The sequence below is a fragment of the Chanodichthys erythropterus genome, chromosome 8 (genome assembly GCF_024489055.1).
Source record: "Chanodichthys erythropterus isolate Z2021 chromosome 8, ASM2448905v1, whole genome shotgun sequence".
Classification (NCBI taxonomy): Eukaryota; Metazoa; Chordata; class Actinopteri; order Cypriniformes; family Xenocyprididae; genus Chanodichthys; species Chanodichthys erythropterus.
In genome coordinates this window covers 38,782,480-38,806,176 of record NC_090228.1, presented here as the reverse complement: position 1 = coordinate 38,806,176, position 23,697 = coordinate 38,782,480, and the positions used below count along the sequence as shown (strand labels likewise).

General features: G+C 43.7%; 1 protein-coding gene across 10 annotated transcripts in view; it reads left to right on the top strand.

Moving 5' to 3' along the window:
• Positions 1–23,697, top strand: part of LOC137024903 (tripartite motif-containing protein 16-like) — a 64,905-nt gene that overhangs the window by 7,632 nt on the left and 33,576 nt on the right. For 8 of the 10 annotated variants that reach the window (XR_010895796.1, XR_010895791.1, XR_010895797.1 and 5 more), the window contains exons 2-7: positions 7,504–7,599; positions 7,685–7,918; positions 8,863–9,022; positions 9,176–9,223; positions 10,386–11,717; positions 23,436–23,561. Coding sequence is in view for 1 of the 10 variants with exons in the window: in XM_067392857.1 (XP_067248958.1) it covers positions 7,504–7,599; positions 7,685–7,918; positions 8,863–9,022; positions 9,176–9,223; positions 10,386–10,906 (1,059 nt within the window). In the remaining 9 variants the exon portion in view is untranslated. Of the gene's footprint in view, positions 1–7,503; positions 7,600–7,684; positions 7,919–8,862; positions 9,023–9,175; positions 9,224–10,385; positions 13,706–15,770; positions 15,921–16,614; positions 16,696–17,101; positions 18,791–23,435; positions 23,562–23,697 lie in introns of those variants that run through there. The other 2 variants (XR_010895798.1, XM_067392857.1) reach the window with 2 other exon arrangements.

Here is a 23,697-nt window from a genome sequence, read left to right as displayed (position 1 = left end):
AAAAATCGCAGTCTGCTCTGATTGGTCAGCCAGTCCCAGCCTGTTGTGATTGGTCTACTGCTTAGTGTGTGTGTCGGAAATGTAACACACTTTACCATAAACAGTGAGTAGCTGCAGAGGCTTCCTGAGACACTGCAAACACTACACTATGGCATCAGTTTTGCTGTATCGGTTTAAACCTGAGTCCGATAATGACAGTCAAGAAGAACAAGCTGATCAAACTGAACCATCTTCGCAAGCATGACTTATGCAGGATATTTCACAGTGGTGATTCTTTATTTTATACCTCTCTTACATTTCAGATGTTATAAATGATGTTATAATTGTCATTTCACAAGTTCGCCTGCCCGTCCAGTCTTAATAGTTAATGTAAATGAACTTACTGTCCTCAAGGGAGCCTCGAACCCTGAGGCTCAGGCTGAGCTCTGAGCTCAACCCCCCAATAACAGTATTACGTAGAGGGAGAGTGAGAGGTGGAGATGGGGAGGTGGAGGTATGCATAATGATGATTGACAGGACTGAATGATTATGCTCCTCCCAAACCTACGTTTGTAACTTCATTTATAACATCTGACCTGCATCGAACTGCATGTTTTAGAAAGCAGATGTTGTAAAAATGGTGAGAACACAATAAAAGATTGAGGTTGTATACTCCTGAGGAATAGTGTTAAAAGTACATTTTTACAATCAAGTTAGTCTGCATTAGGAAGGCCAAAACTGTGCCTCTTGAAAATGGCGAAAACACGCAACTAACACAACTAAACCAGGCCTCATCCCCTTTATTTTGTGTATATCTTGGGCGGGAATTATTTAAATGAGGGATATTGTGACGTGTTCGTTTCTAGTAGAAAACTCAAGACTACAATGAAGGAGTTCAAAAACAGTGTGCAGTGATATAATGAATAACTCCCTTTGGAGTGACTTTGTGCTTTTTAACTTTGCGAGTTTTTCAATGTCAAACAGCAACATTGCACGCTAAAGAAAGATGGGGAAAGCATAATAGGACCCCTTTAAATATAATATTTTAAAATATTATTCTAAACTGGTATGACTTGCTTTTTTTTTCTGAGGAACACAAAAGAAGGTATTTTAAGGAATGTCTCATCTGTCCGTATATTGTAAGTAGCATAAAAGATATCAATACAACTCCAAGGGGGGGTAATCTGACCCTGCACCCCAATGTGCATACTATCCACCCTATCTGCCCTATGAATTGAATATTACTAATGTCACATACTGTATAGGATGGATAGTATGCACATTGAGATGAAAGCAGAGTCTTCTGAAGCAATAAGAAAAATCAAATATAATGTTGTGTCTGCAGAGATAATGTGTAGCCACTAGATGGCAATAGAGAAGGAAAAAGAAAGGAGAGTAGTAAAGTAGAGAGAAGAATATACACTCGTGTCTGTGGTTGCTTCTTTATTTTATTACAAAAGTACAAAAACCACATTTGGCGACGAGGATGTCGATTACATTTCCTTTACCAGCTACATTCCTACCTTGCCCTGGTATGCCTTCACTTACTTTTACTGTCTGGCTCAAAATGTTTGAGAATTACCTCCTTGTAATCGATGCTACTGGTGATGCATGGCCGGAGCAAAGAAAGCGAGCTGTTCTGCTATAGAGTCTGGGAACGTGACGTCAGCAGCGCATTGCATTCTGGGACATTAGGTCACGGACAGTACAGTAGAGACTGGGAAATAGTGGAGGAAGATGTTAAAATTTATATTATACAGTTAAAAATGTGAAATGGAGCGCCATTTTGTCCCATTTTCGGGACATTCTAAAAAGCTTAACGTGGCGTAATGTAAGTAAACATCATACTAATAGCGCAGAATTTGAACGCAACGCGTTTAATTTCACGTTAAACGTTTTCCTCCCATAGAAACTGTAAGTAACAGTTACAGCAAAGCAGATATGAGCCTAGAATATGAACAGAACCCGTCTTATTACACGTTAAGTCACTGTCCATTAAGTGTTTTCTTTATGGGAGGAAAATGCTTGTGTTAAATGTGCGTTCATATTCTGGGCTCATCTGCTTTTCTGTTGTAAACACCACGTTAAGCTTTTTTTTTTTTAAATTAAGCCACGTTAAGCTTTTTCACGTTAAGCATAATGGCCCTCATTTTCTGCCTTCCGGCTTAGAAACACAATGGTGAAAGTGAAACTCAAAATAATTTTGACCAAAATTTGGCTTTGTCATTTGTATTTATTACAGATTAATAACTTCTGATCCGTTTGAATATGTACGTGCTCACGCCATGAATAATGTACGAAAACGCGTTTAGAAATGTCATTTGTGATATAGGCCTAGTTGCGATCACTCTCCGTGTTGATAAAGCAACACCTCTGATTCATTGTTCAGCTTGTCTCGGTAAGAAATCATGTATTTATTCCATTTAGGTCCAGTAAAACTTACTTGGTGTAGCGATTCCACAATATAATTAATTTCAGAGCTGCATTACAGAGGATCATGATGTTATCCCTTAATGCTTTAACATGAAGAAATCAGGGCGATATGATGATATACTGGCTGAGATCAATCTATATTGAGTTTATTATTTTATCTGGCAGATATATCGGTGCCACTTAGTTATTAAAAACTGAAATAGAGAAATCACTTTTGTCCTGTGTGTGGTCCGATAGAAGGCGTCAGTATGATTTCTATGCGTGTGTAATATTAGTCCATTTATTTTCAGCAAGTACAAGCAGCTCTTTAAAACAAACGTAAATAAAGTCGTTTTTTTCATCTGGTGATTTGTATTTATTGTCATTGTACGCTCCTGAGCGTTACATAAAACATGGCGGCGACTACCCAGAATGCAACGCGCAGTGACGTAGTTTGCCAAGCGGGCACAGAAGGACAAAGACTGTTTTATACCTTACCAGACATGGGAAATACTTATACTACAGCTGTCGTTGCACTGAAAAAATATTTAGTTCCTGCAGTTAATGTTGTCGCTGAGAGACACAAATTCAGACAAAGGACAGAGGACTGATGAAACTGTTAATCAGTTCCTGGCTGCTTTACGGGAGCTTTCGGCTGCATGTGATTTCGGAGATATGGAAGAAAAAATTGCTACACGATCAGCTCGTTGAGCGAGCAGCTAATTCACGCGTTCGGGACAGACTTTTGCTTTAACCTGACCTCACTCTGAATAAAGCTGTCTCCATAGCAGTGCAAATGGAGAATGTAAAGCATCGGGAGAGAAAGACAGCATCTTCCTCTTCATCAGATCGTCCAATCACCAACGCGAGACAACGCCGTTTATGTTATCGTTGCAGATCCAACAACCATCTGGCTAACAAACCTTCATGTCCAGCGATCAAAGCAGTATGCAATTCATGTGGAAAAATTGGGCACTTTTCCAAAGTTTGCCGCTCATCACAGCAACAGGTGCGTGAGATCGTTATACCAGAACTCACTGTATTATACATGAATGATCCTAAGGGTGCTTTCACATTAGCACTTTTGGTGCGCACCCGGGTTCGATTGACGTCAGAGTTCGGTACGTTTGGATGATGTGAATGCGATCTTCCGACCTCGGGTGCGCACCGTACCAGAGTCCGATTAAAAAGGGTGGTCTGGGGTACGGTTCATGTGAACCCCGGTACGGTTTGCTGCTGATATGAACGCAATCGTACCAAATTGCGGAAGTGAACCGCTGTTGATGACGTGTAATGTGGTTGACACGACAGCCGTCAGTCGCACACGCGTCACATTCAAGATGAGTGGGAAGGGTTTACTTTGGTCATCAGAAGAAATCGAAACCCTCAGGCTTGTTTGAGATGAGCAAATTCTGCGCAGAACCGATCACCGGTGATCACCGCAAGATGCATGCCGGTTAGAAATGTGTCCGAGGGTGGGCCGCCTTGCTCTGATGTCATGCCGACGTGTATCAAAAACCTCTCGCGAGTGCGATCGGACGTGTCGGATTCTGCAGTCGAGCGCAGTTGCTCTCCACTGACTGCGCTGACCAAAAGCATGATGGGAAAACGACTTGCTGACGACATAGCTTAAAGCTTATTGGTTTAAACAACCGTGATGTATTGATCTGATTTAAAATGTTTGATTTTAAAACTCTAATATCATGTTTTTATGTGTAAAAATAATGTGTGAATATTCCAAAAACTCTCTGACACAGTGATCTCTCTATGGCTTATGCGAACGTTGTCACTTATAAAAAAATATATAAAAACATGTCTATAATTAAAGTAAAAATGATTGATACATCTTTCGATGGAAACAAATAACAAGTACTTTGGGTGTATTGTTCATTATGTTTATTTTCATATAAAAGCAACAGAACTTAAATTACATCCAGTTTATCAGCAACACAGCGCACGAGTGTGAATCCCGCGATATCCGCCTTTGATCTCGTAGGTTCTGGGGGGGGGGGCAATCGAACTCGAGTTCGGACCAGGAATCGCACCAAGTGTGAAAGCACCCTAAGACTGTGACAGACAAAATTCTCTGTTCCGTGCAAATTAAAACTAATGATGGACATTGTCAGCCAGTAGAGTTAATTGTTGACACAGGCTCATCAGTATCCATACTGCCTGAGAGCATTTACTGTAAATATTTTTCTTCATGCACCCTCAAGCCAGCTAAAGTAAAATTAGTTTCTTATTCCAAAGAGACTATTCCAGTGCTGGGCTGTTTCTCTACGGATGTCTTCCATGATGGTAGTACTGCAGTGGGCACATTCTACATAGTACAGTCAGGCACACCTTTGCTGGGAATGGATCTGCTGAAAGCACTTCACTGCCGTATTGAAGGTGATGCTGTGATTACAAATGACAATTCTGAAATACTACCAGTGAATACTGTAGGATGCGCAAGTGGATTTATACATAAAGTGAAGGTGAAAGAAGGTTTTGTTCCGGTTCAACAAAAATTGAGAAGGCTGGCATTGGCAGTTAGGCAAGCAGTTTCTGAGGAACTAAATAACTTGCTGGAGCATAATTGAACGGGTTGACGCACCTCCATGGGTCTCCCCAATTGTAGTGACACAAAAAAAGGAGGTGGAATCAGCATGTGCGTTGATTTAAGGGAGCCTAATAAGGCTATAGTTGTAGATAGCCACCCCTTGCCTCATATAGAGGAACTGTTGGCAGAATTGCGTGGGGCGACAGTGTTCTTGACCATAGATCTGTCCTCAGCATATCATCAGGTTCCATTGCACCCTGAAAGTTGAGATTTAACGGCTTTTATTAGGATGGGTTGTTCCCATTTTTGGGGCACATGGTTTCTTCTGAGGGACTACATCCGAACCCTGATAACATAGCTGCTGTCGTGCATGCACCTGCTCCCCATGACACAGCTTCACTGCGCTCATTCCTGGGCCTTACATCTTGGTATAGTAAATTTATTCCTGATTACGCAACAGTGGTTGAACCCCTCCGTGATATTTTGAGGACCTCCACTGACATGAACTTTCTCTGGACTGATAAGGCAGAGCAAAGCTTTGTCACCCTGAAGACACTCTTATCAAAGAGCCCCATTCTAGCTCTGTTCGACCCACAATTGCCAACTTACATGAGTACTGATGCCTCTGATTACGGTGTGGGAGGAATCCTTTCTATTTTCTCAGCTACACACTGATGGTACAGAGCGCATAGTGGCCTTTGACCATTTGAGTCTGCTACATGGGATTGCTGCTACTCCATAACGCTGGTAGACTACTACAGTAAGTGGCCAGAAGTAGCTTTTGCATCGCAAGTGTCATCAGATGTCATCATAAACTTTCTGGACACCATCTTCTGTAGAGAAGGTACTCCACTCTGCTTAGTGTCAGATAATGGTCCACAACTAACATCCACTGCTTTTGCTGACTTTCTGAAGGAGCATAACATTCAGCATTTGTACTCCAGTGTATATTATCCACAGGCCAACGGAGCAGTAGAACGATTTAATAGTGTTGAAACAATGCATCCAATCTGCAATTCAGGAAAGGAAGCCTTGGAAATCGGCTGTGACACAGTTCTTGCATAATTACCGAGTGACACCACATGCTACCACAGGGGCTACACCGTTTGAACTCCTGCATGGCCGCAAGATGCGTACAAAACTGAATGTCCTGCCTGTCAGTGCAGAAGTGAAGACATATCCTGAGATCGAAAACACGGTGACATGTAAACAGCAGAAATGTAAAGTATATACTGACCAAAGAAGAGGAGCTAAGGTACATAAATTCAAGGAAAAGGACCGTGTTATTCAAGGAAAAGGTGCGTGTTAAGAAACCAGAGCATGTTCACAAAGGCTCAACAAGGTACACTGCTCCATGTTTGGTGAGAAGGAGAGTTGGTCCAAACTGTCCAAACAAAATGCTGGAGGATGGTTAGAAATGGAATGCGTCTCGTCTCACTGGAGTTCCAAATGAGGTATTGATAAGCTTGGGGAAAATGACAGAAGGGAAACCAAATGTACGGCCTCAGGCTCAGGGTGATGTGAAGGAACAGAGTCCTAGAAGAAGTGCAAGAGTTCTGAAACAACCAGCTTGGATGAAGGACTTTAGTGTTAGAGAAATAAATAGGTGCTGAAATAGTCAGTGGTTCAAATCCAGTCATTTGTTGTTTTGGGTTGTTTACTTGGATTAGTTTAAATGTTATGAAGGCACTCCTTAAAGAAAGTGTTCTTTAAACCCAGGAGTAAATACACCATTTGTTTTGTTAATATTACTGGTTTTATATAAAGAGGTAAATTATTTACTTAAAGTAATCCTGTTTTACTTGTGATGTTTGGATTATGTTAGTATTATGTTGTAATGTTCCAAGACGGTACCCTAACAAAAATGCTTCAAAGAAAAGGGGAAATGTTGTGTCTGCAGAGATAATGTGTAGCCACTAGATGGCAATAGAGAAGGGAAAAGAAAGGAGAGTAGTAAAGTAGAGAGAAGAATATACACGTGTCTGTGGTTGCTTTTTTATTTTATTACAAAAGTACAAACACCACAACATGTTTAGTCATGTGACATGCATGAGCCAGTGAGGTTTGATGTTATTTACGTGTCACCATATTTGATTTGGGTTCTAGAAACAGAGACATTCATCAGAATCTGTGTGTGACTACTTACCTCCGTTGAGTGTGTCTGCTGTCATCCGTCAACAATCCATCCACGCGATCATCATCTGTTAGACAAAGACTGATTTAAGTGTCAAGTTATCATCCGACAAGCCTACAAATCCAGCTCACTTACCTGCATTACAGTTTATACCTGCTGTTTGTCTAGTCACCTGCTGTGAAGTCATCGTCATATCCTGTATCTGTCCATAACAGAGTAAACAATGAAAGAATTTACATTTCTGGGTGAACTATCCCTATAAAACTTTAAGGCTATAAGGCTTTGATGAAATAATGCTGACACTTATGAATGAACCTACAACCTTATCATGCAAGATCTTTAACCCCTCAATCTAAGTACTTCACTGATACTGGATTCATATCTGTTTACTTGATGATTTATGTGATGTTTCTCCTGTCATTGGTTTGTCCTTTAGCACCAGCTGGAGGAGACGCAGAGGTTGTTCCAGCAGAGGATCCAGCAGAGAGAGAAAGATCTTCAGCAGCTGAGAGAGGCTGTGGAGTCTCATAAGGTGAGTCTGGAAAAGAAGAGAAGTTTGAGAAGTCTCAGTCAGACTCACTGAAGCCACTGTGTGATTGTGATGTGTTTCCTAACAGCGCTCTGCACAGACAGCAGTGGAGGACAGTGAGAGGATCTTCACTGAGCTCATCCGCTCTATTGAGAGAAGCCGCTCTGAGGCCACACAGCGGATCAGAGATCAGGAAAAGACTGCAGTGAGTCGAGCTGAAGGACGACTGGAGCGACTGGAGCAGGAGATCAATGATCTGAGGAGGAGAGACACTGAGCTGGAGCAGCTTTCACACACACAGGATCACATCCATTTCCTGCAGGTAACAGAGATCTAGAAGAACAGGATCATAGTGGACTTGAGCAAGAGACTCACAGAGAAACATTTCATGAGAGCAGAATGAGCCGTTGACTGAAGTGTTGATCTGTGTGTTCGGTTATTATATAATCATCAGTCAGACTCTCATCTGATCTTCTTCTTTTGAGAGAGACGCACTTACATGCAGTTCAGCTCTGGAAATCTCTTAGGAAACATTTTTATATTAATATTAATATATTGAGCTTCCAGACAGCAAGAGCTCAAAACTTCACTAATATTTAAACTTTTATTAATTTTTATTTATTTATTTTTACAACAAGGTGAAATCCATTAACCTGACGGTACTAGATTCACCCAGCTAGATTTCCCATCTCCTTACTTTTATTTTTTTACTACAAATTCTGAGTAATGTTTACCAAAATCATATAATCTTCAAACCTGCTGAAACCTTTTATAATAATTTTCAGTAACACATTAATGAATTTGACAGTGAAGTCCTCAAACAGGAAGTGAGGCTGTATTTTAGTGATGTTTCAGCGTATTTGAAACACCAAACCTGACTTTGGGATCATGTCCTAAGAGTCCTTGTGAATTTCAGAGCCACTAACTGCTCAAAAGTTATAAATAATTGTCAGTCTACTCGTTGCTTTTGAACTGCTTTTCCTGATCAAATCTACTCAACCCTGTCATGTGACTCCATTGATGCACTTGATCTCTTACATTTGTGATTTCCTAGAAAGTTCACATACTGTATAGTGTAAGAGTCAAACTCTAGAACTTATAGATCTAACATGATATAATGAACATGAGAAGAATGAATCTGATGCTGTGAAAGTGCTGGATTGAGGAGAGTTACTAAAGATCAACAAGAGCTGCTCAAATCTGAAATTAGTGCAGGTTATTGGCTGAAGTGTGAAGGTGATGAGCTTTGATTTCTGTTTTCTGTAGAGTTTCCAGTCTCTCTCAATTCCTCCTAAATCTACAGACGTAAATGACGATCCCTTCAGTTCTCTCTTCTCTTTTGCTGTTGTGAGAGAATCTGTCCGTCAGCTGAGAGAAAAACTGGAGGATTTCTGCAAAGAGGAGCTGAAGAAGATCTCTGACAGAGGTAAAGTCCTGGAGATTCATCTGCTCTCAGAAATGATCCTCCATCATCTCATATCATGTAGAAGATCATATTAGAAATGTCTTAGGAATGGATGCAGGGATCATTTTCTCTTGACATGATAATCACACTCTTCATGTCTGTTGATTTCCACAGTCACTTCCACCAACATTGTTCCCAGAACCAGGAACGACTTCCTACAATGTAAGTCACTAAGAAAACAAGCAAAAACTTATTGAGTGTGTTCATGTTTTTCCTGTAGAAGGAGAAAGTAAACATGACAGAAGAGTTTTATAGTTGATCATGTAAATTAATGTTTTTCAATGGGGGCTGTACCATCCCTTAAGGGGGCGTTTGGAGAACATTGGGGGGTGCTGGAAGCAATCTTCTGAAACTAATGAATAAATATGATTATTTTCACTGAAAGCCAATTAAAATCATTCAATATTAGGTATTAAACAATATTACAGGTAAAATCACAGTAGTAAAAAAAGATTTTTAAGAGTTTAAGGAAAGTAAGTGTAACATAGCGGGAATCGTAAACGGGAAACAGACAGGATAAGTAACAGGCAGACAGACAGAGGCAGACAACAGGCAGACAGACAGAGACAGACAGAGGCCCATGGCAGAGGACTCTAGGCGTCCTGGCGGGTCAGGAGCCTCAGACAGCCACGGCGGGTCAGGAACATCTGGCAGCCGTGGCAATTTGGAGACCTTGGGACGCCAAGGCAGGTCAGGAGCATTAGGCAGCCATTGCAGTTTGGGAGCCCCACCCACAGGTATATGCAAAAAAAAAAAAAAAAAGTTTTCTTGGGGGATTCCATGGTGGCAGTAGCTGGCCGGGAATGACTGGGAACGTGACAGTAAGAAACTGAAAACTCTTCTGGAAAAAAAAATCACCATGATTTTATCCTAAACTGGATTTTTTTAACAAGTCTCTTTGGGGAAACTGATAGAAATTTTAGTCTACAGCAGTGAAAATCACCAACAATACAATGGACATATAATGCTTACAAAACTTTATGAATCAAATTATTACACTCATAGTTGAATCAATTTAATGGATCCTTGCTGAATTAAAGTATCAGTTTCTTTTAAAAGAGAATCATACTGACCTTAAATTGTGTAAATATAGTAATAGGCCTAATAATAATAAACACAGAATAATAACCAACATTAATATTCAGGGAAGACTGATTAGACCAGCCCAAAAAAAGCTTTAGATCCACTGATGTAAATGATGATTTTCACAGGATATCTGGTGAACTGTACTGAGACACTGATGATATGTTGAACATGAAGAGTTCAGAAACATTAAAAGATCAGATTCATAATTCCTGATTGTGATGTGTTTTTTCTCCATCAGATTCCCATCAACTCAATCTGGATCTGAACACAGTGAATAAATACCTCTGTCTGTCTGAGAGGAACAGAGTGATTACTGTCACTGGGGCACTCCAGTCGTATCCTGATCATCCAGACAGATTTGATGTGTATCCTCAAGTGTTGTGTAGAGAGAGTGTGTGTGGACGCTGTTACTGGGAGATTGAGTGGAGTGGAGATGGTGTGGATATATCAGTGTCAAAGAGCATCAGCAGGAAGGGATTGGGTAAAGAGTGTTTGTTTGGATCTAATGATCAGTCCTGGAGTTTGTTCTGCTCTCCCTCCAGTTACTCATTCAGACACAATAACAGAGAGACTAAACTCCCTATAAAGTCCACCAGCAGTAGAATAGGAGTGTATGTGGATCACAGTGCAGGAACTCTGTCCTTCTACAGCGTCTCTGGAGACACAATGAGGCTCATCCACACAGTCCAGACCACATTCACTCAATCGCTCTATCCTGGGTTTAGTGTTGATTTCAGATCATCAGTGAAACTGTGTTGATGAATCAGAATAGATTCTACCCATAATGCTTTGAGCTCATGATGAATCAGTAACAGTGAGATGTTATAGAGTTTCTTATTTTCTCTTCATTACATTAATACTACAGCTGAACTTCTGTCAGTGAAATAACATGAAGAATAAATGTGTCTAATGAATCCTCATATAGACAGTGAGATCAGTGTGTGTGTGTCATGATGAGTGATGGTGTGTATCTGTGCTTTTGTTTCTGTTTGTGTTGATGAAAATAAGTCATTCAATTCTTATTGTAATGTCACATAAATCATTTTTTTTATTATTACTATCAAAATTACTTTTCAACTGAAACAATCACACACAGGATTCATTAAAATAATAAAATTTTAAAAATATACAATTTGCTGTAAAATTGATAAATGTCAATTTATTAATAAATGTAAAATATATTGAAAGGAATTTATTTATAATCCCTCTAATATATATATATATATATATATATATATATATATATATATATATATTTCTATTCATGTTACTGGTAATGTCTGTATTTGGTATCTGAGAAGTGACTGAGGGTCTGACTCATATCAGCAATACAGTACCGATGTTTCTTCCGGGAATATGTGTTTGTTTTTTACTTAACTAAAGGAGCCGTATGTAGGATTGTGGCCTAAATTGGTACTGCAATCACTATAAAAATACTGTAGAGCGGTGTATCCCCTCCCCCTACCCCCTGACTCGAGGTTGCCAGATGAGCTGCAGGATTCAGCAGAAACGTAGGCTGCTTCAATGAGCTTCCAATGGCAAGTGACGAACAGACGAACAGACGTACACAGTAAGTTTTTGTCATAAGTAGGCTAACGAATAACCAAAACATTTGCCACAGCAATTATAACGCGGGACAAATTCAATATCACCAATGGCTATCACAGGGTTGTTTTCAGTTCCATCAGAAAATATTGTTAGAGTAACTAAATTACATTAGCAATGGTCATACAGGTCAACTTGCAGCACTTAGTCCACGATATACGTGAAGAACAAATGACAAATCATTTTTACTGAGGTAACATTAGGCTACTGTCTCAATTACGTTTCAAATTGCCATAATGGGCGTGCTAATGTTGTTTTCCTCAGCGTCTCAGCATAATGACAGAGCATACGTTCATGTGAGCTAACGTTATGTTACTTTGCACAAACATGCATAACTTTGTTTGACTGTCATGAATATATGAAATGTCCATTGACATCAAATACAAGTTAGCCAAGCATAGATGAATCTTACCTGTCCAGGAGAAAATTAGCAGCGTCTGTGTTCAAATTCTTCTCCGTTTTCAGCCGTCTCCATCTTTCAAAAGCATCTCCAATACAAATTCTGGTTTTATTTCGGACTTTGTCACAACGAATTGAATTATTGAATTATTGAATCTGAATTATAACGAGGTCTTTTTGATTTAGTAACATTAGACATTTTTATCCGACTGGAGTTAGGGTAGGTTACAGCAAAGCTGGCAACACGGATCCCGAAACACTACTGACTTCATGATTGGTAGATAGGTGGAGGGAGGCGTGTCAGGCCAAAACACAAAATGACAACATCAGCATCAGTTGAGGGCTGCAAGTCCACTTTTTAAATGACAATATCCTGGCCAAACTACTTTTGTCAGTGATATAAGTATTTGAAATGAACATGATTTCTTAATGTCTAGTGACACATCAGGGCCATTTTATGATTAATTGAAATAGATTTCTTACATACAGCTCCTTTAATTTGCTCAAACAACCAAATTAGCCAAGATTCATCATAACTGTCTAAGATATATAAAGACAACTATGTCTAAGTAGTATATTCTGTTGTTAAAACATATATTTACTCTTCAAGCTTCCCATGACAGCTGAGGTCAATGGGGTCACTCAGACCCCTAAAGTAATAATTAACAATTTTTACAACGGAAGTGGTTCAATCAAAAACCAACTTTAGCTCGATGATAATTTTCCTATTGTCACTGTGATGCTGCTTTTAGACAATATGTAATATGTAGTGAAAAGCACTATATAAATGGAGATGACTTGACACAATGACATAGTTTAGTGACCTGTGTAAAGTATAGTTGCTGTAGTTTTGTGACTGTTTGAGAGAGAGGATGACGAACTCCTTGCTGAGTGTTAAATCTGACTTCAGCTGATGAAACTACAAACTATTCTTCAGTAAAATTTTCTTCAATTTATTGCATCTCGGACTCCTGGTCTTCAATCATCATATCTGGTCCTCTGGTCTTTAACTGTAAAATCCCCTTGTCCTGATCTAGAAAGTATCCTGACATGATAAACCATGTTTTTCTACATGAACTGTGGTAATACCATGGTCTGAATTCATCATGTAGTGTTTGTGGTGAATAATGTCAGTGTTTTCTTTCTATATCTGTCATGTGATCGTCCCGCTACTGCTCTCAGTGCTGTAATGAACACAAATAATTCAATATATTAATATACTTCACTTTCATCGGAGCAAAGAGAGTCAATGATGAAGTGTTTCAATAGAGGACGTCAAACACTCTCATTAGATGAGCGACCCATGTGATCTATATGATGACCTTTTATCTTCCCACTCGATTATGACCTCTGTCAGTGTTTCTAACTACATGTTAAAGAAACCTACTGTACCTGAAAAACTTAACCTAAAACTTATTTCATTTCTGTCTGTCTCTGATCTTTATATTTGTGTTACGAACGTAAGCCAGTAAGAGCTGTGTGAGTAAACCTGAAGAGGTTTTATCATAGCGTAATATCTGGTATAAATGGTTTCTGCACCCAAACAGTCAATGTAAAAAGTCAATGTAACGTCTCGGTTACATAGGTAACCCTCGTTCCCTGAAGGAGGGAACGGAGACGTACGTCGGACAGACCGACGAATAGGAATCTCGCTAGAGAGGCCAATCTACTTCGAGTGTAACTAAACGAGCCAATGCACATTGGCATGCAATCATATGCATCAGCTGCTTACCTCGCAGCGCGGGTATATAATGAGCAGCAGGTGCGTTGCATCTTCAGGTTTTCGCTGAGGAGCCGAACCGAGCAGGCGGCAGCATCAGCAGGACAACGCCTGTGGCGACGGGACGTACGTCTCCGTTCCCTCCTTCAGGGAACTAGGGTTACCTATGTAACCGAGACGTTCCCATTCAGTCGGTCACGTTCGACGTACGTCGGACAGACCGACGAATAGGAATCCCTACCAAAGCGCCACAGGAGCTGCCCTCTTCCAGCGCTCTGTCGTGAGCCACCTGAACCCCCTTGCCTAAGGACGGTGGGACCAGGCTCACGCAGAGAGGGTCGATCACTGTTGTTCCCAAAACCCACTCAGTGCGACAATTGGATAACGCTGGGAAAGCGTAGCCTTACATGCGATAAGGAACGCTGCGGAAGCCATATCCTTCCCCGAAGGAGTTATATGGATAAGTACATATGGACTAACCTTGTAGGTTGTACAACATATGGAAGAACTGGGGTGACTCCACTCGATGAGAGATGGGTTCTCCCAGAGGGAAAGACACGGGCTTCGTTTAGGAGCAGCCGTGGAAAAAGCTATATGGGATCCCCGTAGGGTCACACATATGGAACCCAGCCTAAATCCGGTTCTCAAGGATACAATGGAGTATAGGCCTGGCGCCAGACGCTCCGCCACGTCGGCTGCCGAAGGGTAACCGGAGGACTCAACAGGGTCTGCCCGTAGGGACTCTCTGGAGAATAGAACGCACATGTAGCGCAGCAAGCCGACACTAAGCCGGGGCCTCTCCGTGCCTCTGACCTGAGGCGAGAACACGGGAGGAGACCGGCTCGACACGAAGGCTATAGTATCTAGCGAACGTGTTAGGTGTCGCCCAGCCCGCAGCTCTACAAATGTCTGTTAGCGAGGCGCCACGAGCCAGCGCCCAGGAGGATGCCACACCTCTCGTGGAGTGAGCATGCAACCTGAGCGGGCAGGGCACGCCCTGAGCTTGGTAAGCCAGGGCGATGGCATCCACTATCCAGTGGGCCATCCTCTGCTTGGAGACAGCCTTTCCCTTCTGCTGGCCTCCGTAACAGACAAAGAGCTGGTCTGAGGTCCTGAAGCTTCGAGTTCTGTCTAAGTACAGTCGCAAGGCGCGAACTGGACAGAGCAAAGCCAGGGCTGGGTCTGCCTCCTCCGAGGGCAGCGCTTGCAGGCTCACTACCTGGTCCCTGAAGGGAGTGGTAGGAACCTTGGGCACGTAGCCAGGCCGGGGTCTCAGTACCACGTGGCTGTCATCCGGCCCGAACTCTAGGCACGATTCGTCGACCGAAAATGACTGCAGGTCCCCTACCCTCTTTTTGGAGGCCAATGCCACCAGCAGCAAAGTCTTCATAGAGAGAATCTTTAACACTCTGAGGTCTAAAAACGTGCCGGCGCGTTTTGCAGTTTTTTTTTCACATTGCAGCAAAACAGACTTAAAATACTCCGTCATTTTTTGTCATAGAGACATAAGTAATATATCAATTGAAACTATAGAATGTCTTCTTTTTTTTGTGTGCACATTCTAAAACGTCACTAAAAGTAACTAAAATAGATGGCTTATACATGCTACATGGACATGAGAGATATGTCTTTGGAAAGCTTTAAGTATCTACTTTTAAACAAAACAAATAAATTCTAAAACAAATATTCTCCCTTTATGTAATCAGTATAAAAGTAAATAGAGGTACTGTTTCTCCTGTCTGACCTAATTATCTTTAATGTGTGCCCGCCCACGCGCAGAGCGCTCTATTCATAAGATAATGTGCTGAGGCGATTTATGCAAACTGTAAACGCCCCTAACAGCGTCTTAAAAAGCATCAAGTTTCATCAGATTCATTCGCTTTCCTTCGCGTTTGGAAGATGGCACACTACACAGGTGAGCAGGCTCTTCAGATGGTCCTGGACAGTGAGGAAGTTCATTCTTTCCTCGGAAGAAGAAGACGAATTTGACGATGAACGTCTGCATTTTGAAGAGCGACTTGATCCAGCTGAAGATACAGTTTCTGATGAGTAAGTGATTTAGTTTTACTTAAATTATTTGACGTGTTTTTTTTCTATATAAGCGTACATATATATTTGCCTTATATTTACATCTATCTATATAACTATATATATAACGTTATCTCATAAAAACGCTTATAAATAGAATGCTTTTCTGTTGATATACTTAAATTATTTGACGTGTTTTTTTTTTATATATAAGCGTACATCTATATTTGCCTTATATTTACATCTATCTATCTATCTATCTATCTATCTATATATATATATATATATATATATAACTTTATCTCATAAAAATGCTTATAAATAGAATGCTTTTCTGTTGATATACTTAAATTATTTGACGTGTTTTTTTTTATATATAAGCGTACATCTATATTTGCCTTATATTTACATCTATCTATAAATATATATATAGCGTATCTAAGTACCGTATATGATAGGCGTGAATGTGCTAAAATATGCTTGGTTGTGAAATGCGCGAACATGTTGCTATTTGCTAAATGTGCAAACTGATATAGCAGACTGTAAACGTTTACACATTCGCACACTTTGTCCGGTAATGGCCAATTGACAGACATATACAGCATGCTTGTATACCTGTTACTTTCCTGTCAGTTATGCATAGCTAATGGTATGAGAGTATTATCTTATATTCTAATAATAACAGTTTTTTTTTTTGACATTTTTTTTTTTTTAGGAATGTGGATCCATCACTCTCACATTCACCTGCAATTCCCACTAGGAGGGCACGCAGCAACACAGGCGAACATGAGAAAGAGTAAGTACACTTTTACCCACTATATGGTAGGCCTATATTGAAATCTGTAAGATTTTTCATGTTTTTAAAATAAGTTTCGTCTGCTCACCAAGGCTGCATTTATTCAATTAAAAATACAGTAAAAACAGTAATATTGTGAAATATTATTACAATTTAAAATAACTGTTTTCTATTTGAATATATTTCACAAAGTCATTTATTCTTGTGATGTCCAGCATCATTACTCCAGTCTTCAGTGTCGCATGATCCTTCAGAAATCATTCTAATATGATGATTTGCAGCTCAAGAAACATTTATTGTTTACAATTGTTCAGAAATGTTTCATAAGTAGCAAATCATCATATTTGATGATAATATTTGATGATAATATTCATAAGATTCATATTTGATGATAATATATTTGCAGAGCTCTGTGGTGTGTCGTCACAGAAAGCAGCTCCAAAACAGACCAAAAGTGACCATGTACCAGTTCCAGGAGCAGAGCTGACATCAGATGCAAGGAACAATGCCACCGCTGGTCATCGGAACTGCATGCTTTGCAAAGTACAGCTTGGTAAAAGGCAAGACACACCTTGGAAATGCCAGGCATGTGACATTTACTTGTGTCTTCAGTTGAACTGTTTTCAAAAATGGCACACAGATGTGTGACTGTTCAGATTCTCTGTTCACCACCTCTCACTGACCATTGGGCTGCAAAGATTATCTATATGTGATCAAGCAGGTTATGTATAGGGTGTAAAAGTGGGCTTTTTTTTATAAACCTTACCTTTATTTGCCTGTACACAAAAAATGTGCCTTTGACCCTAGTTTATATGTGGATTATATTGTTAACTTTATTTTAAATAAAAAAGAAAAAAAACAATGATATGTCTTGTCTTTGCATTTTCTTAGTTGACTCAGTCACATTCCTGACTGAATGGCTTATTATGCGGCTCATTAGGGGCAGGGTCTTAATCTCCCCAGGTGTAAATCACTTCATTATTCATGAAGAGTCACACCTCTTCGCATATGGCCTACCTAAACAAAAAGTGTCTTAGAAATTTAAAATCAATACAATGTTTTATGTGTCAGAGTAGGGAGGATCATTTCCACATCATTTTGAAGCAAAAACTCTACACTACAATATACAATTCTCAAAAGTCTTGTGAAAAAACATTTAGTATGCATTTTGAGGTATTGTTTCAGTTACTTTTTTTTTTGTTTTTTCAATAACCACGCATAAACATTATTCCTTTAAAAACACAAACATGTACATACATGTTCCTCACATATTATGGTAGCCTAGTTTGTGCTGAATACAGTGTAATGACACTTTTGTCATTAATATGTTTATAACCAACTGATAAAAGCACAAATGTCAGGGCATGTCAAAACTTCTCCAGGGCCCAAAATCAGCCTCAGACTCCAGAGGGTTAAGTCTGCTGACAGCAAAGGCTCAAAGGGAGCAATCTGGAGTGCTCTGAGCACCAGAGTAAGGTCCCAAGAGGGTATGGAGGGGGGACGAGGAGGATTTAACCGTCTCGCCCCCCTAAGGAACCTGATGACCAGGTCGTGCTGACCAACAGATTTGCCATCTATGTGGTCGTGGTAAGCAGATATGGCAGCAGTATGGACTTTGAGGGTGGAGGGGGACAGCCTACGCTCCAACCCTTGCTGCAAGAAGGAAAGCACGACTCCGATCGAGCATCTTCGGGGGTCTTCTCGACGAGAAGAACACCACTCGACGAACAGGTTCCACTTCGAGGCGTAAGCACGTCTCGTAGACAGTGCACGTGCCGAAGTGATGGTGTTAAGTACCTCAGGGGGTAAGTCACCTAGAACCTCCGCGTCCCGTCCAGGGACCAGACATGGAGTTTCCAGAGGTCTGGACGCGGGTGCCAAAGAGTGCCCCGTCTCTGAGAGAGGAGGTCCTTCCTCAGAGGGATGGGCCAGGGAGGGGCTGTCGCGAGGAGTGAAAGTTCTGGGAACCAGGTCCGGTTGGGCCAGTAAGGCGCAACTAACAAGACCTGCTCCTCGTCCTCCCTGACTTTGCACAGGGTCTGTGCAAGTAGGCTCACTGGGGGAAACGCATATTTGCGCAGGCCCCGGGGCCAGCTGTGAGCCAGTGCATCTGTCCCGAGTGTTCCCTCGGTCAGAGAGTAAAACAACTGGCAGTGGGAGGTTTCTGGTGAGGCAAACAGGTCTACCTGAGCCTCTCCGAACTCTCTCCAGATCAGCTGAACCACCTGGGGGTGGAGTCGCCACTCTCCGGGCAGCGCAGCTCGTGATAGCTCGTCGGCCACACGGTTGAGCACACCGGGGACATGAATGGCGCGAAGCGACCTCAGATGCTTCCGACTCCACAGGAGGAGATGGCGGGCGAGTTGCGACATGCGACGGGAGCGTAGACCACCTTGGCGGTTGATGTACGCAACGGTCGCAGTGTTGTCCGTACGGACCAGTACATGCTTGTCGCGAAGCAGGCCTTTGAGGCGGCTCAGCGCAAAGCGTACTGCCAGCAACTCGAGGCAATTGATGTGCCAATGCAGATGGGGTCCCGCCCAAACCCCTGACACTGCATGCCCGTTGTACGTGGCACCCCAGCCGGTGGCAGAAGCATCTGTGAACACCACAGCATGCCGGGACACCTGTTCTAGGGGCACTCCTGCCCGAAGAAACAAGGGGTCTGACCACGGGCTGAAGGTACGGCGGCACTCCTGAGTGATTGGCACCCGGAACGTGCCGCGTTGCCACGCCCATCTCGGGACTCGGCCGTGAAGCCAGTGCTGAAGCGGTCTCATATGAAGCAGACCGAGCGGTGTTACAGCCGCTGCAGCCGCCATATGCCCCAGGAGCCTCTGAAAAAACTTCAGTGGGACCGCTGTCCTGCCATTGAACGTATTCAGGCAGTTCAACACCGACCGAGCACGTTCCTCTGTGAGGCGTGCTACCCGTTCGACCGAATCCAACTCCATACCGAGAAAAGAGATCCTCTGCACTGGGGCGAGTTTGCTCTTCTCCCAGTTGACCTGAAGCCCCAACTGGCTGAGGTGCCTGAGCACTAAGTCCCTGTGTTCGCACAACTGATCCCGAGAATGTGCTAGAATGAGCCAGTCGTCCAGGTAGTTGAGAATGCGAACACCCTGTTCTCTCATGGGAACAAGGGCTCCCTCCACGACTTTCGTGAAGACGTGGGGAGACAGGGCCAGCCCGAAGGGTAAGACTCTGTACTGATATGCTCGACCTTCGAACGCGAATCTCAGGAATGGCCTGTGTCGCGGAAGAATCGAAACATGAAAGTACGCGTCCTTCAGGTCGATCGCTGCAAACCAATCTTGGGGACGGATGCACTCGAAAATGCGTTTCTGCGTAAGCATTTTGAACGGTAGCTTGTGAAGGCTCCGATTCAAAACTCGCAGGTCCAAGATCGGTCGTAACCCGCCGCTTTTCTTGGGTACAATGAAGTAGGGGCTGTAGAACCCTGACCTCAAATCGGCTGGAGGGACCGGCTCTATCACGTCCTTCGCCAGTAGGACTGCGATCTCCGCACGCAGAACAGGGGCATCGACATCTTTCACTGAAGTGAAGAGGACGCCCCTGAACTTGGGGGGACGCCGGGCGAACTGAATCGCATAGCCGAGCCTGATGGTCCGGAGGAGCCAGCGAGACGGACTGGGGAGCGCTAGCCAGGCTCCCAGAGACCGCACCAGCGGCACCAAGGGGACCACCGGTGTACCCGCCGCGGGGCAGCGAGGTGGAACGCAGGGACGCGGCCCGGGAGGCTCTCTGTGTGAGGCGGCCCGAAGCGGGGTCACAGTGTGCTGTGCAACACTTACCTGCTTCCACGGGTGGACAGAGGGAGCAGTCAAGGATTTGCTTACCTGCTGCTCGCTGCTGTCCGCTGGCGACAGAAGAGGTGGATGAGAGTGGTGAGGTTCTAGCCCTCCCACTGCTCTCCGAGCCCTCTTCGGACCTGGAGATAAAGGAAACTGCTCTTTCATTGAAAATTTGGGTACCGCTGGTTGTTGAGCCAGCGGCGGAACAAAAGGAAACAACAAAAGATTCTCCACCCGGCCCTCCTCCGGGGGAAGGAGCGGTGCAGTCACCACCTCCTGAAGAGCAGTCCCCTCCATCTCCGGGTCGCCCGTCCTAGGGCCGCTTGGACTTGGCCTTGCCACCCTTCTTCTTGGGGGGTGGCTGGACGGGCTGGGCACCCCGCCCGCGACCGGCTTCACGGCGCCGCTTGGATGGAGGCTGCTGCTGCTGGGGCGCGGGAGCGGGGGCGGCTGCAGGGGGGCGCCCTCGGCGACGGGTAGTCTGAGGTGCCGCCGGCGGTGGAGGTGCAGCAGCTGACCGCCTCGGCAGGATGTGACTGATGGCCTCAGACTGCCTTTGTACAGCCGAGAACTGTTGGGCAAAGTTCTCGACTGCGTCGCCGAAAAGGCCGGTCTGGGACACGGGGGAATTAAGAAACCTGACCTTGTCGGTATCCCTCATGTCCGCAAGACACAGCCAGAGATGGCGTTCCTGGACCACCATAGTGGACATCGCACGACCCACTGACCGCGCCGTAACCTTCGTCGCTCGAAGCGCGAGGTCCGTCGCGGCACGAAGTTCCTGGAGAACTTGTGGATCATGACCACCCTCGTGCAGGTCCCTCAGTGCCTTGGCTTGATGGACCTGCAACAACGCCATAGCGTGTAAGGCAGAGGCAGCTTCCCCACAGGCCTGATAAGCCTTGCCGGTAAGATCCGACGAGTACTTACAGGCCCGGGAAGGGAGAGACGGCTCCCCCCGCCAGGTGGAGTTAGGGCACAGTTGCATAGCAACGGCCCGTTCCACAGGGGGTATGCGCGTGTAACCCTTCGCTGCCCCGCCATCAAGGGTGGTGAGGGAGGAGGACCCACCGACACGGTTTCGGGCAGTAAAAGGTGCCGTCCACGTGCCTGTGAGCTCCTCATGCACCTCCGGGAAGAAGGGCACTGGGGTGGGGGGCTGAGAACCAGCCCTGGCCACCCCGAGATACCAGTCATCCAACCTCGAGGGTTCGGGACACGGTGGAGGATTCCACGCGAGCCCGACCCTGTTGGCGGCCCGGGAAAGCATAGCCATCATTTCCGGGTCCGTGTCGGGCACAGTTGTCACCCCCGAAGGAGGCAACTGCGCCGACTCATCCTCCCCAGAAGCATCAGGCTCACCCTCCGATGCAGCGATCGACATCCGGTCGTCTGGGGGAGCTCCGAAGGAAACGGATGGTACACACCTCTGGGGTGGTCCACCACGTTCCGCGGGCAGCTCTACTGGCTGCGGAGCGCACGAGGGGGAGGGTTCCTAGGGGGTTGGTTCCCCGAAGGAAGCGCGCTCACCGTTATCCTCAAGTCACCAGCCCCGCCGCTCGCAGCAACCCTCTGAGGAGGATTGGAGCGAGGCGTCGGGACCGGGACTCCACCCCTTTGCAGAAAGTGGAGTCTCGACCGCAACTCCGCGATGGTCATCTTCCCACAATGGGTACATGACTCATCCACAAACGCTGCCTCAGCGTGCCTTAAGCCCAAGCACGCGATACAGCGCTGGTGACCATCCCGAGGCGCCAGGTAACGACCGCATCCAGAAACACACAAGTAGAACGACATCTTTAAAAAGACGCGAACTACTCGTGTTAGCTCTTTCAAGGACTGACTCTTTTAGGTGCTGAAGCACGCAGGGGAATAGCCGCTGCAGCACAGACAGGGAATGTGCAGCCTGTCGTGTGCACTCTCCTTGAAGGCGCTCCTCTTACCAGCTGTAACAACAGCTTTTTAGCGCTCTAGGTGCACCGTTTCACCAGCCGTGAGAACGGCCTTCACGCTGATTACAGCTTTGCTCAATCAAACAAAAGGCAAAAACAAAAGGAGAATCGGCCCCGCTGCTGCGCTGTCCGCCTGCACCTCGCAACAAAGAGACGTCTTGAAGAGAGACTCGTTCACCACACTCGCTTTCAGTAGCTGTCTTCATGGAAGGTTTGGCTCCGAAGCGAAAAGCTGAAGATGCAACGCACCTGCTGCTCATTATATACCCGCACTGCGAGGTAAGCAGCTGATGCATATGATTGCATGCCAATGTGCATTGGCTCGTTTAGTTACACTCGAAGTAGATTGGCCTCTCTAGCGAGATTCCTATTCGTCGGTCTGTCCGACGTACGTCGAACGTGACCGACTGAATGGGAATCGTTTTTACAAGTTGTTTACAATAAATTAACCATTATTGAAAGTAAAGTTGCAATGCTTTATTAACATTAATGAATTATTTGTCGGAGTAAATCACATCCACTCATGAGTAACAGAAAATGAGCGTCTCATTTAGCTCTCAAACGTGAATCAGTTTATCGGAAACATGAATTCAGGTACTGGAAATAAGTTTTTTTTAAACTTCGAGTCAATTGAATCAATTGCTTTGTAAAATGATTCAGTGATTCGAATCACCGCACCAGCTGCTCAAACAGTGTAAATGAACGAGAACAACAAACACAAATGAGTGATGACAACTTTTACAAACCAACTCCTATTGTTTTCATTGAAAGTGTAATCTATTAAATTTGATTTACAAATAACTGAATACGAAATATAAATCATAAATATGAAATATCATAAATTTTAATCAGGTGATTTAAGTCCATTAACTCTCACTCTGACTCTCTCTGCACTGAACTAGAGCTGATTGAAACGCACCCACCATTTTGGATTTATTTTTCTTTCTGTTAATTATTCTCATCTTAAACACAGAAAAACTCCTGATGAAGTGACTGAGATCCACATCACACTAAAGATGGCGTTTATTAAAGAGGAGATTGAAGACATGAAGATTGAAGAAACATTCAGAGTGAAACGAAGAAACTGAGGAACAAACAGGTTGGTTTCATTCTCAAAGCTGAACTCAGTCATTTGATCCACATGAATGTCCCGCTCTACAGAAATTAATATTTTTGAAGAGTGTCCTAATCTGCATCTGATCCAGATGTAGTCTTTGACAAAAACATTCAAAATT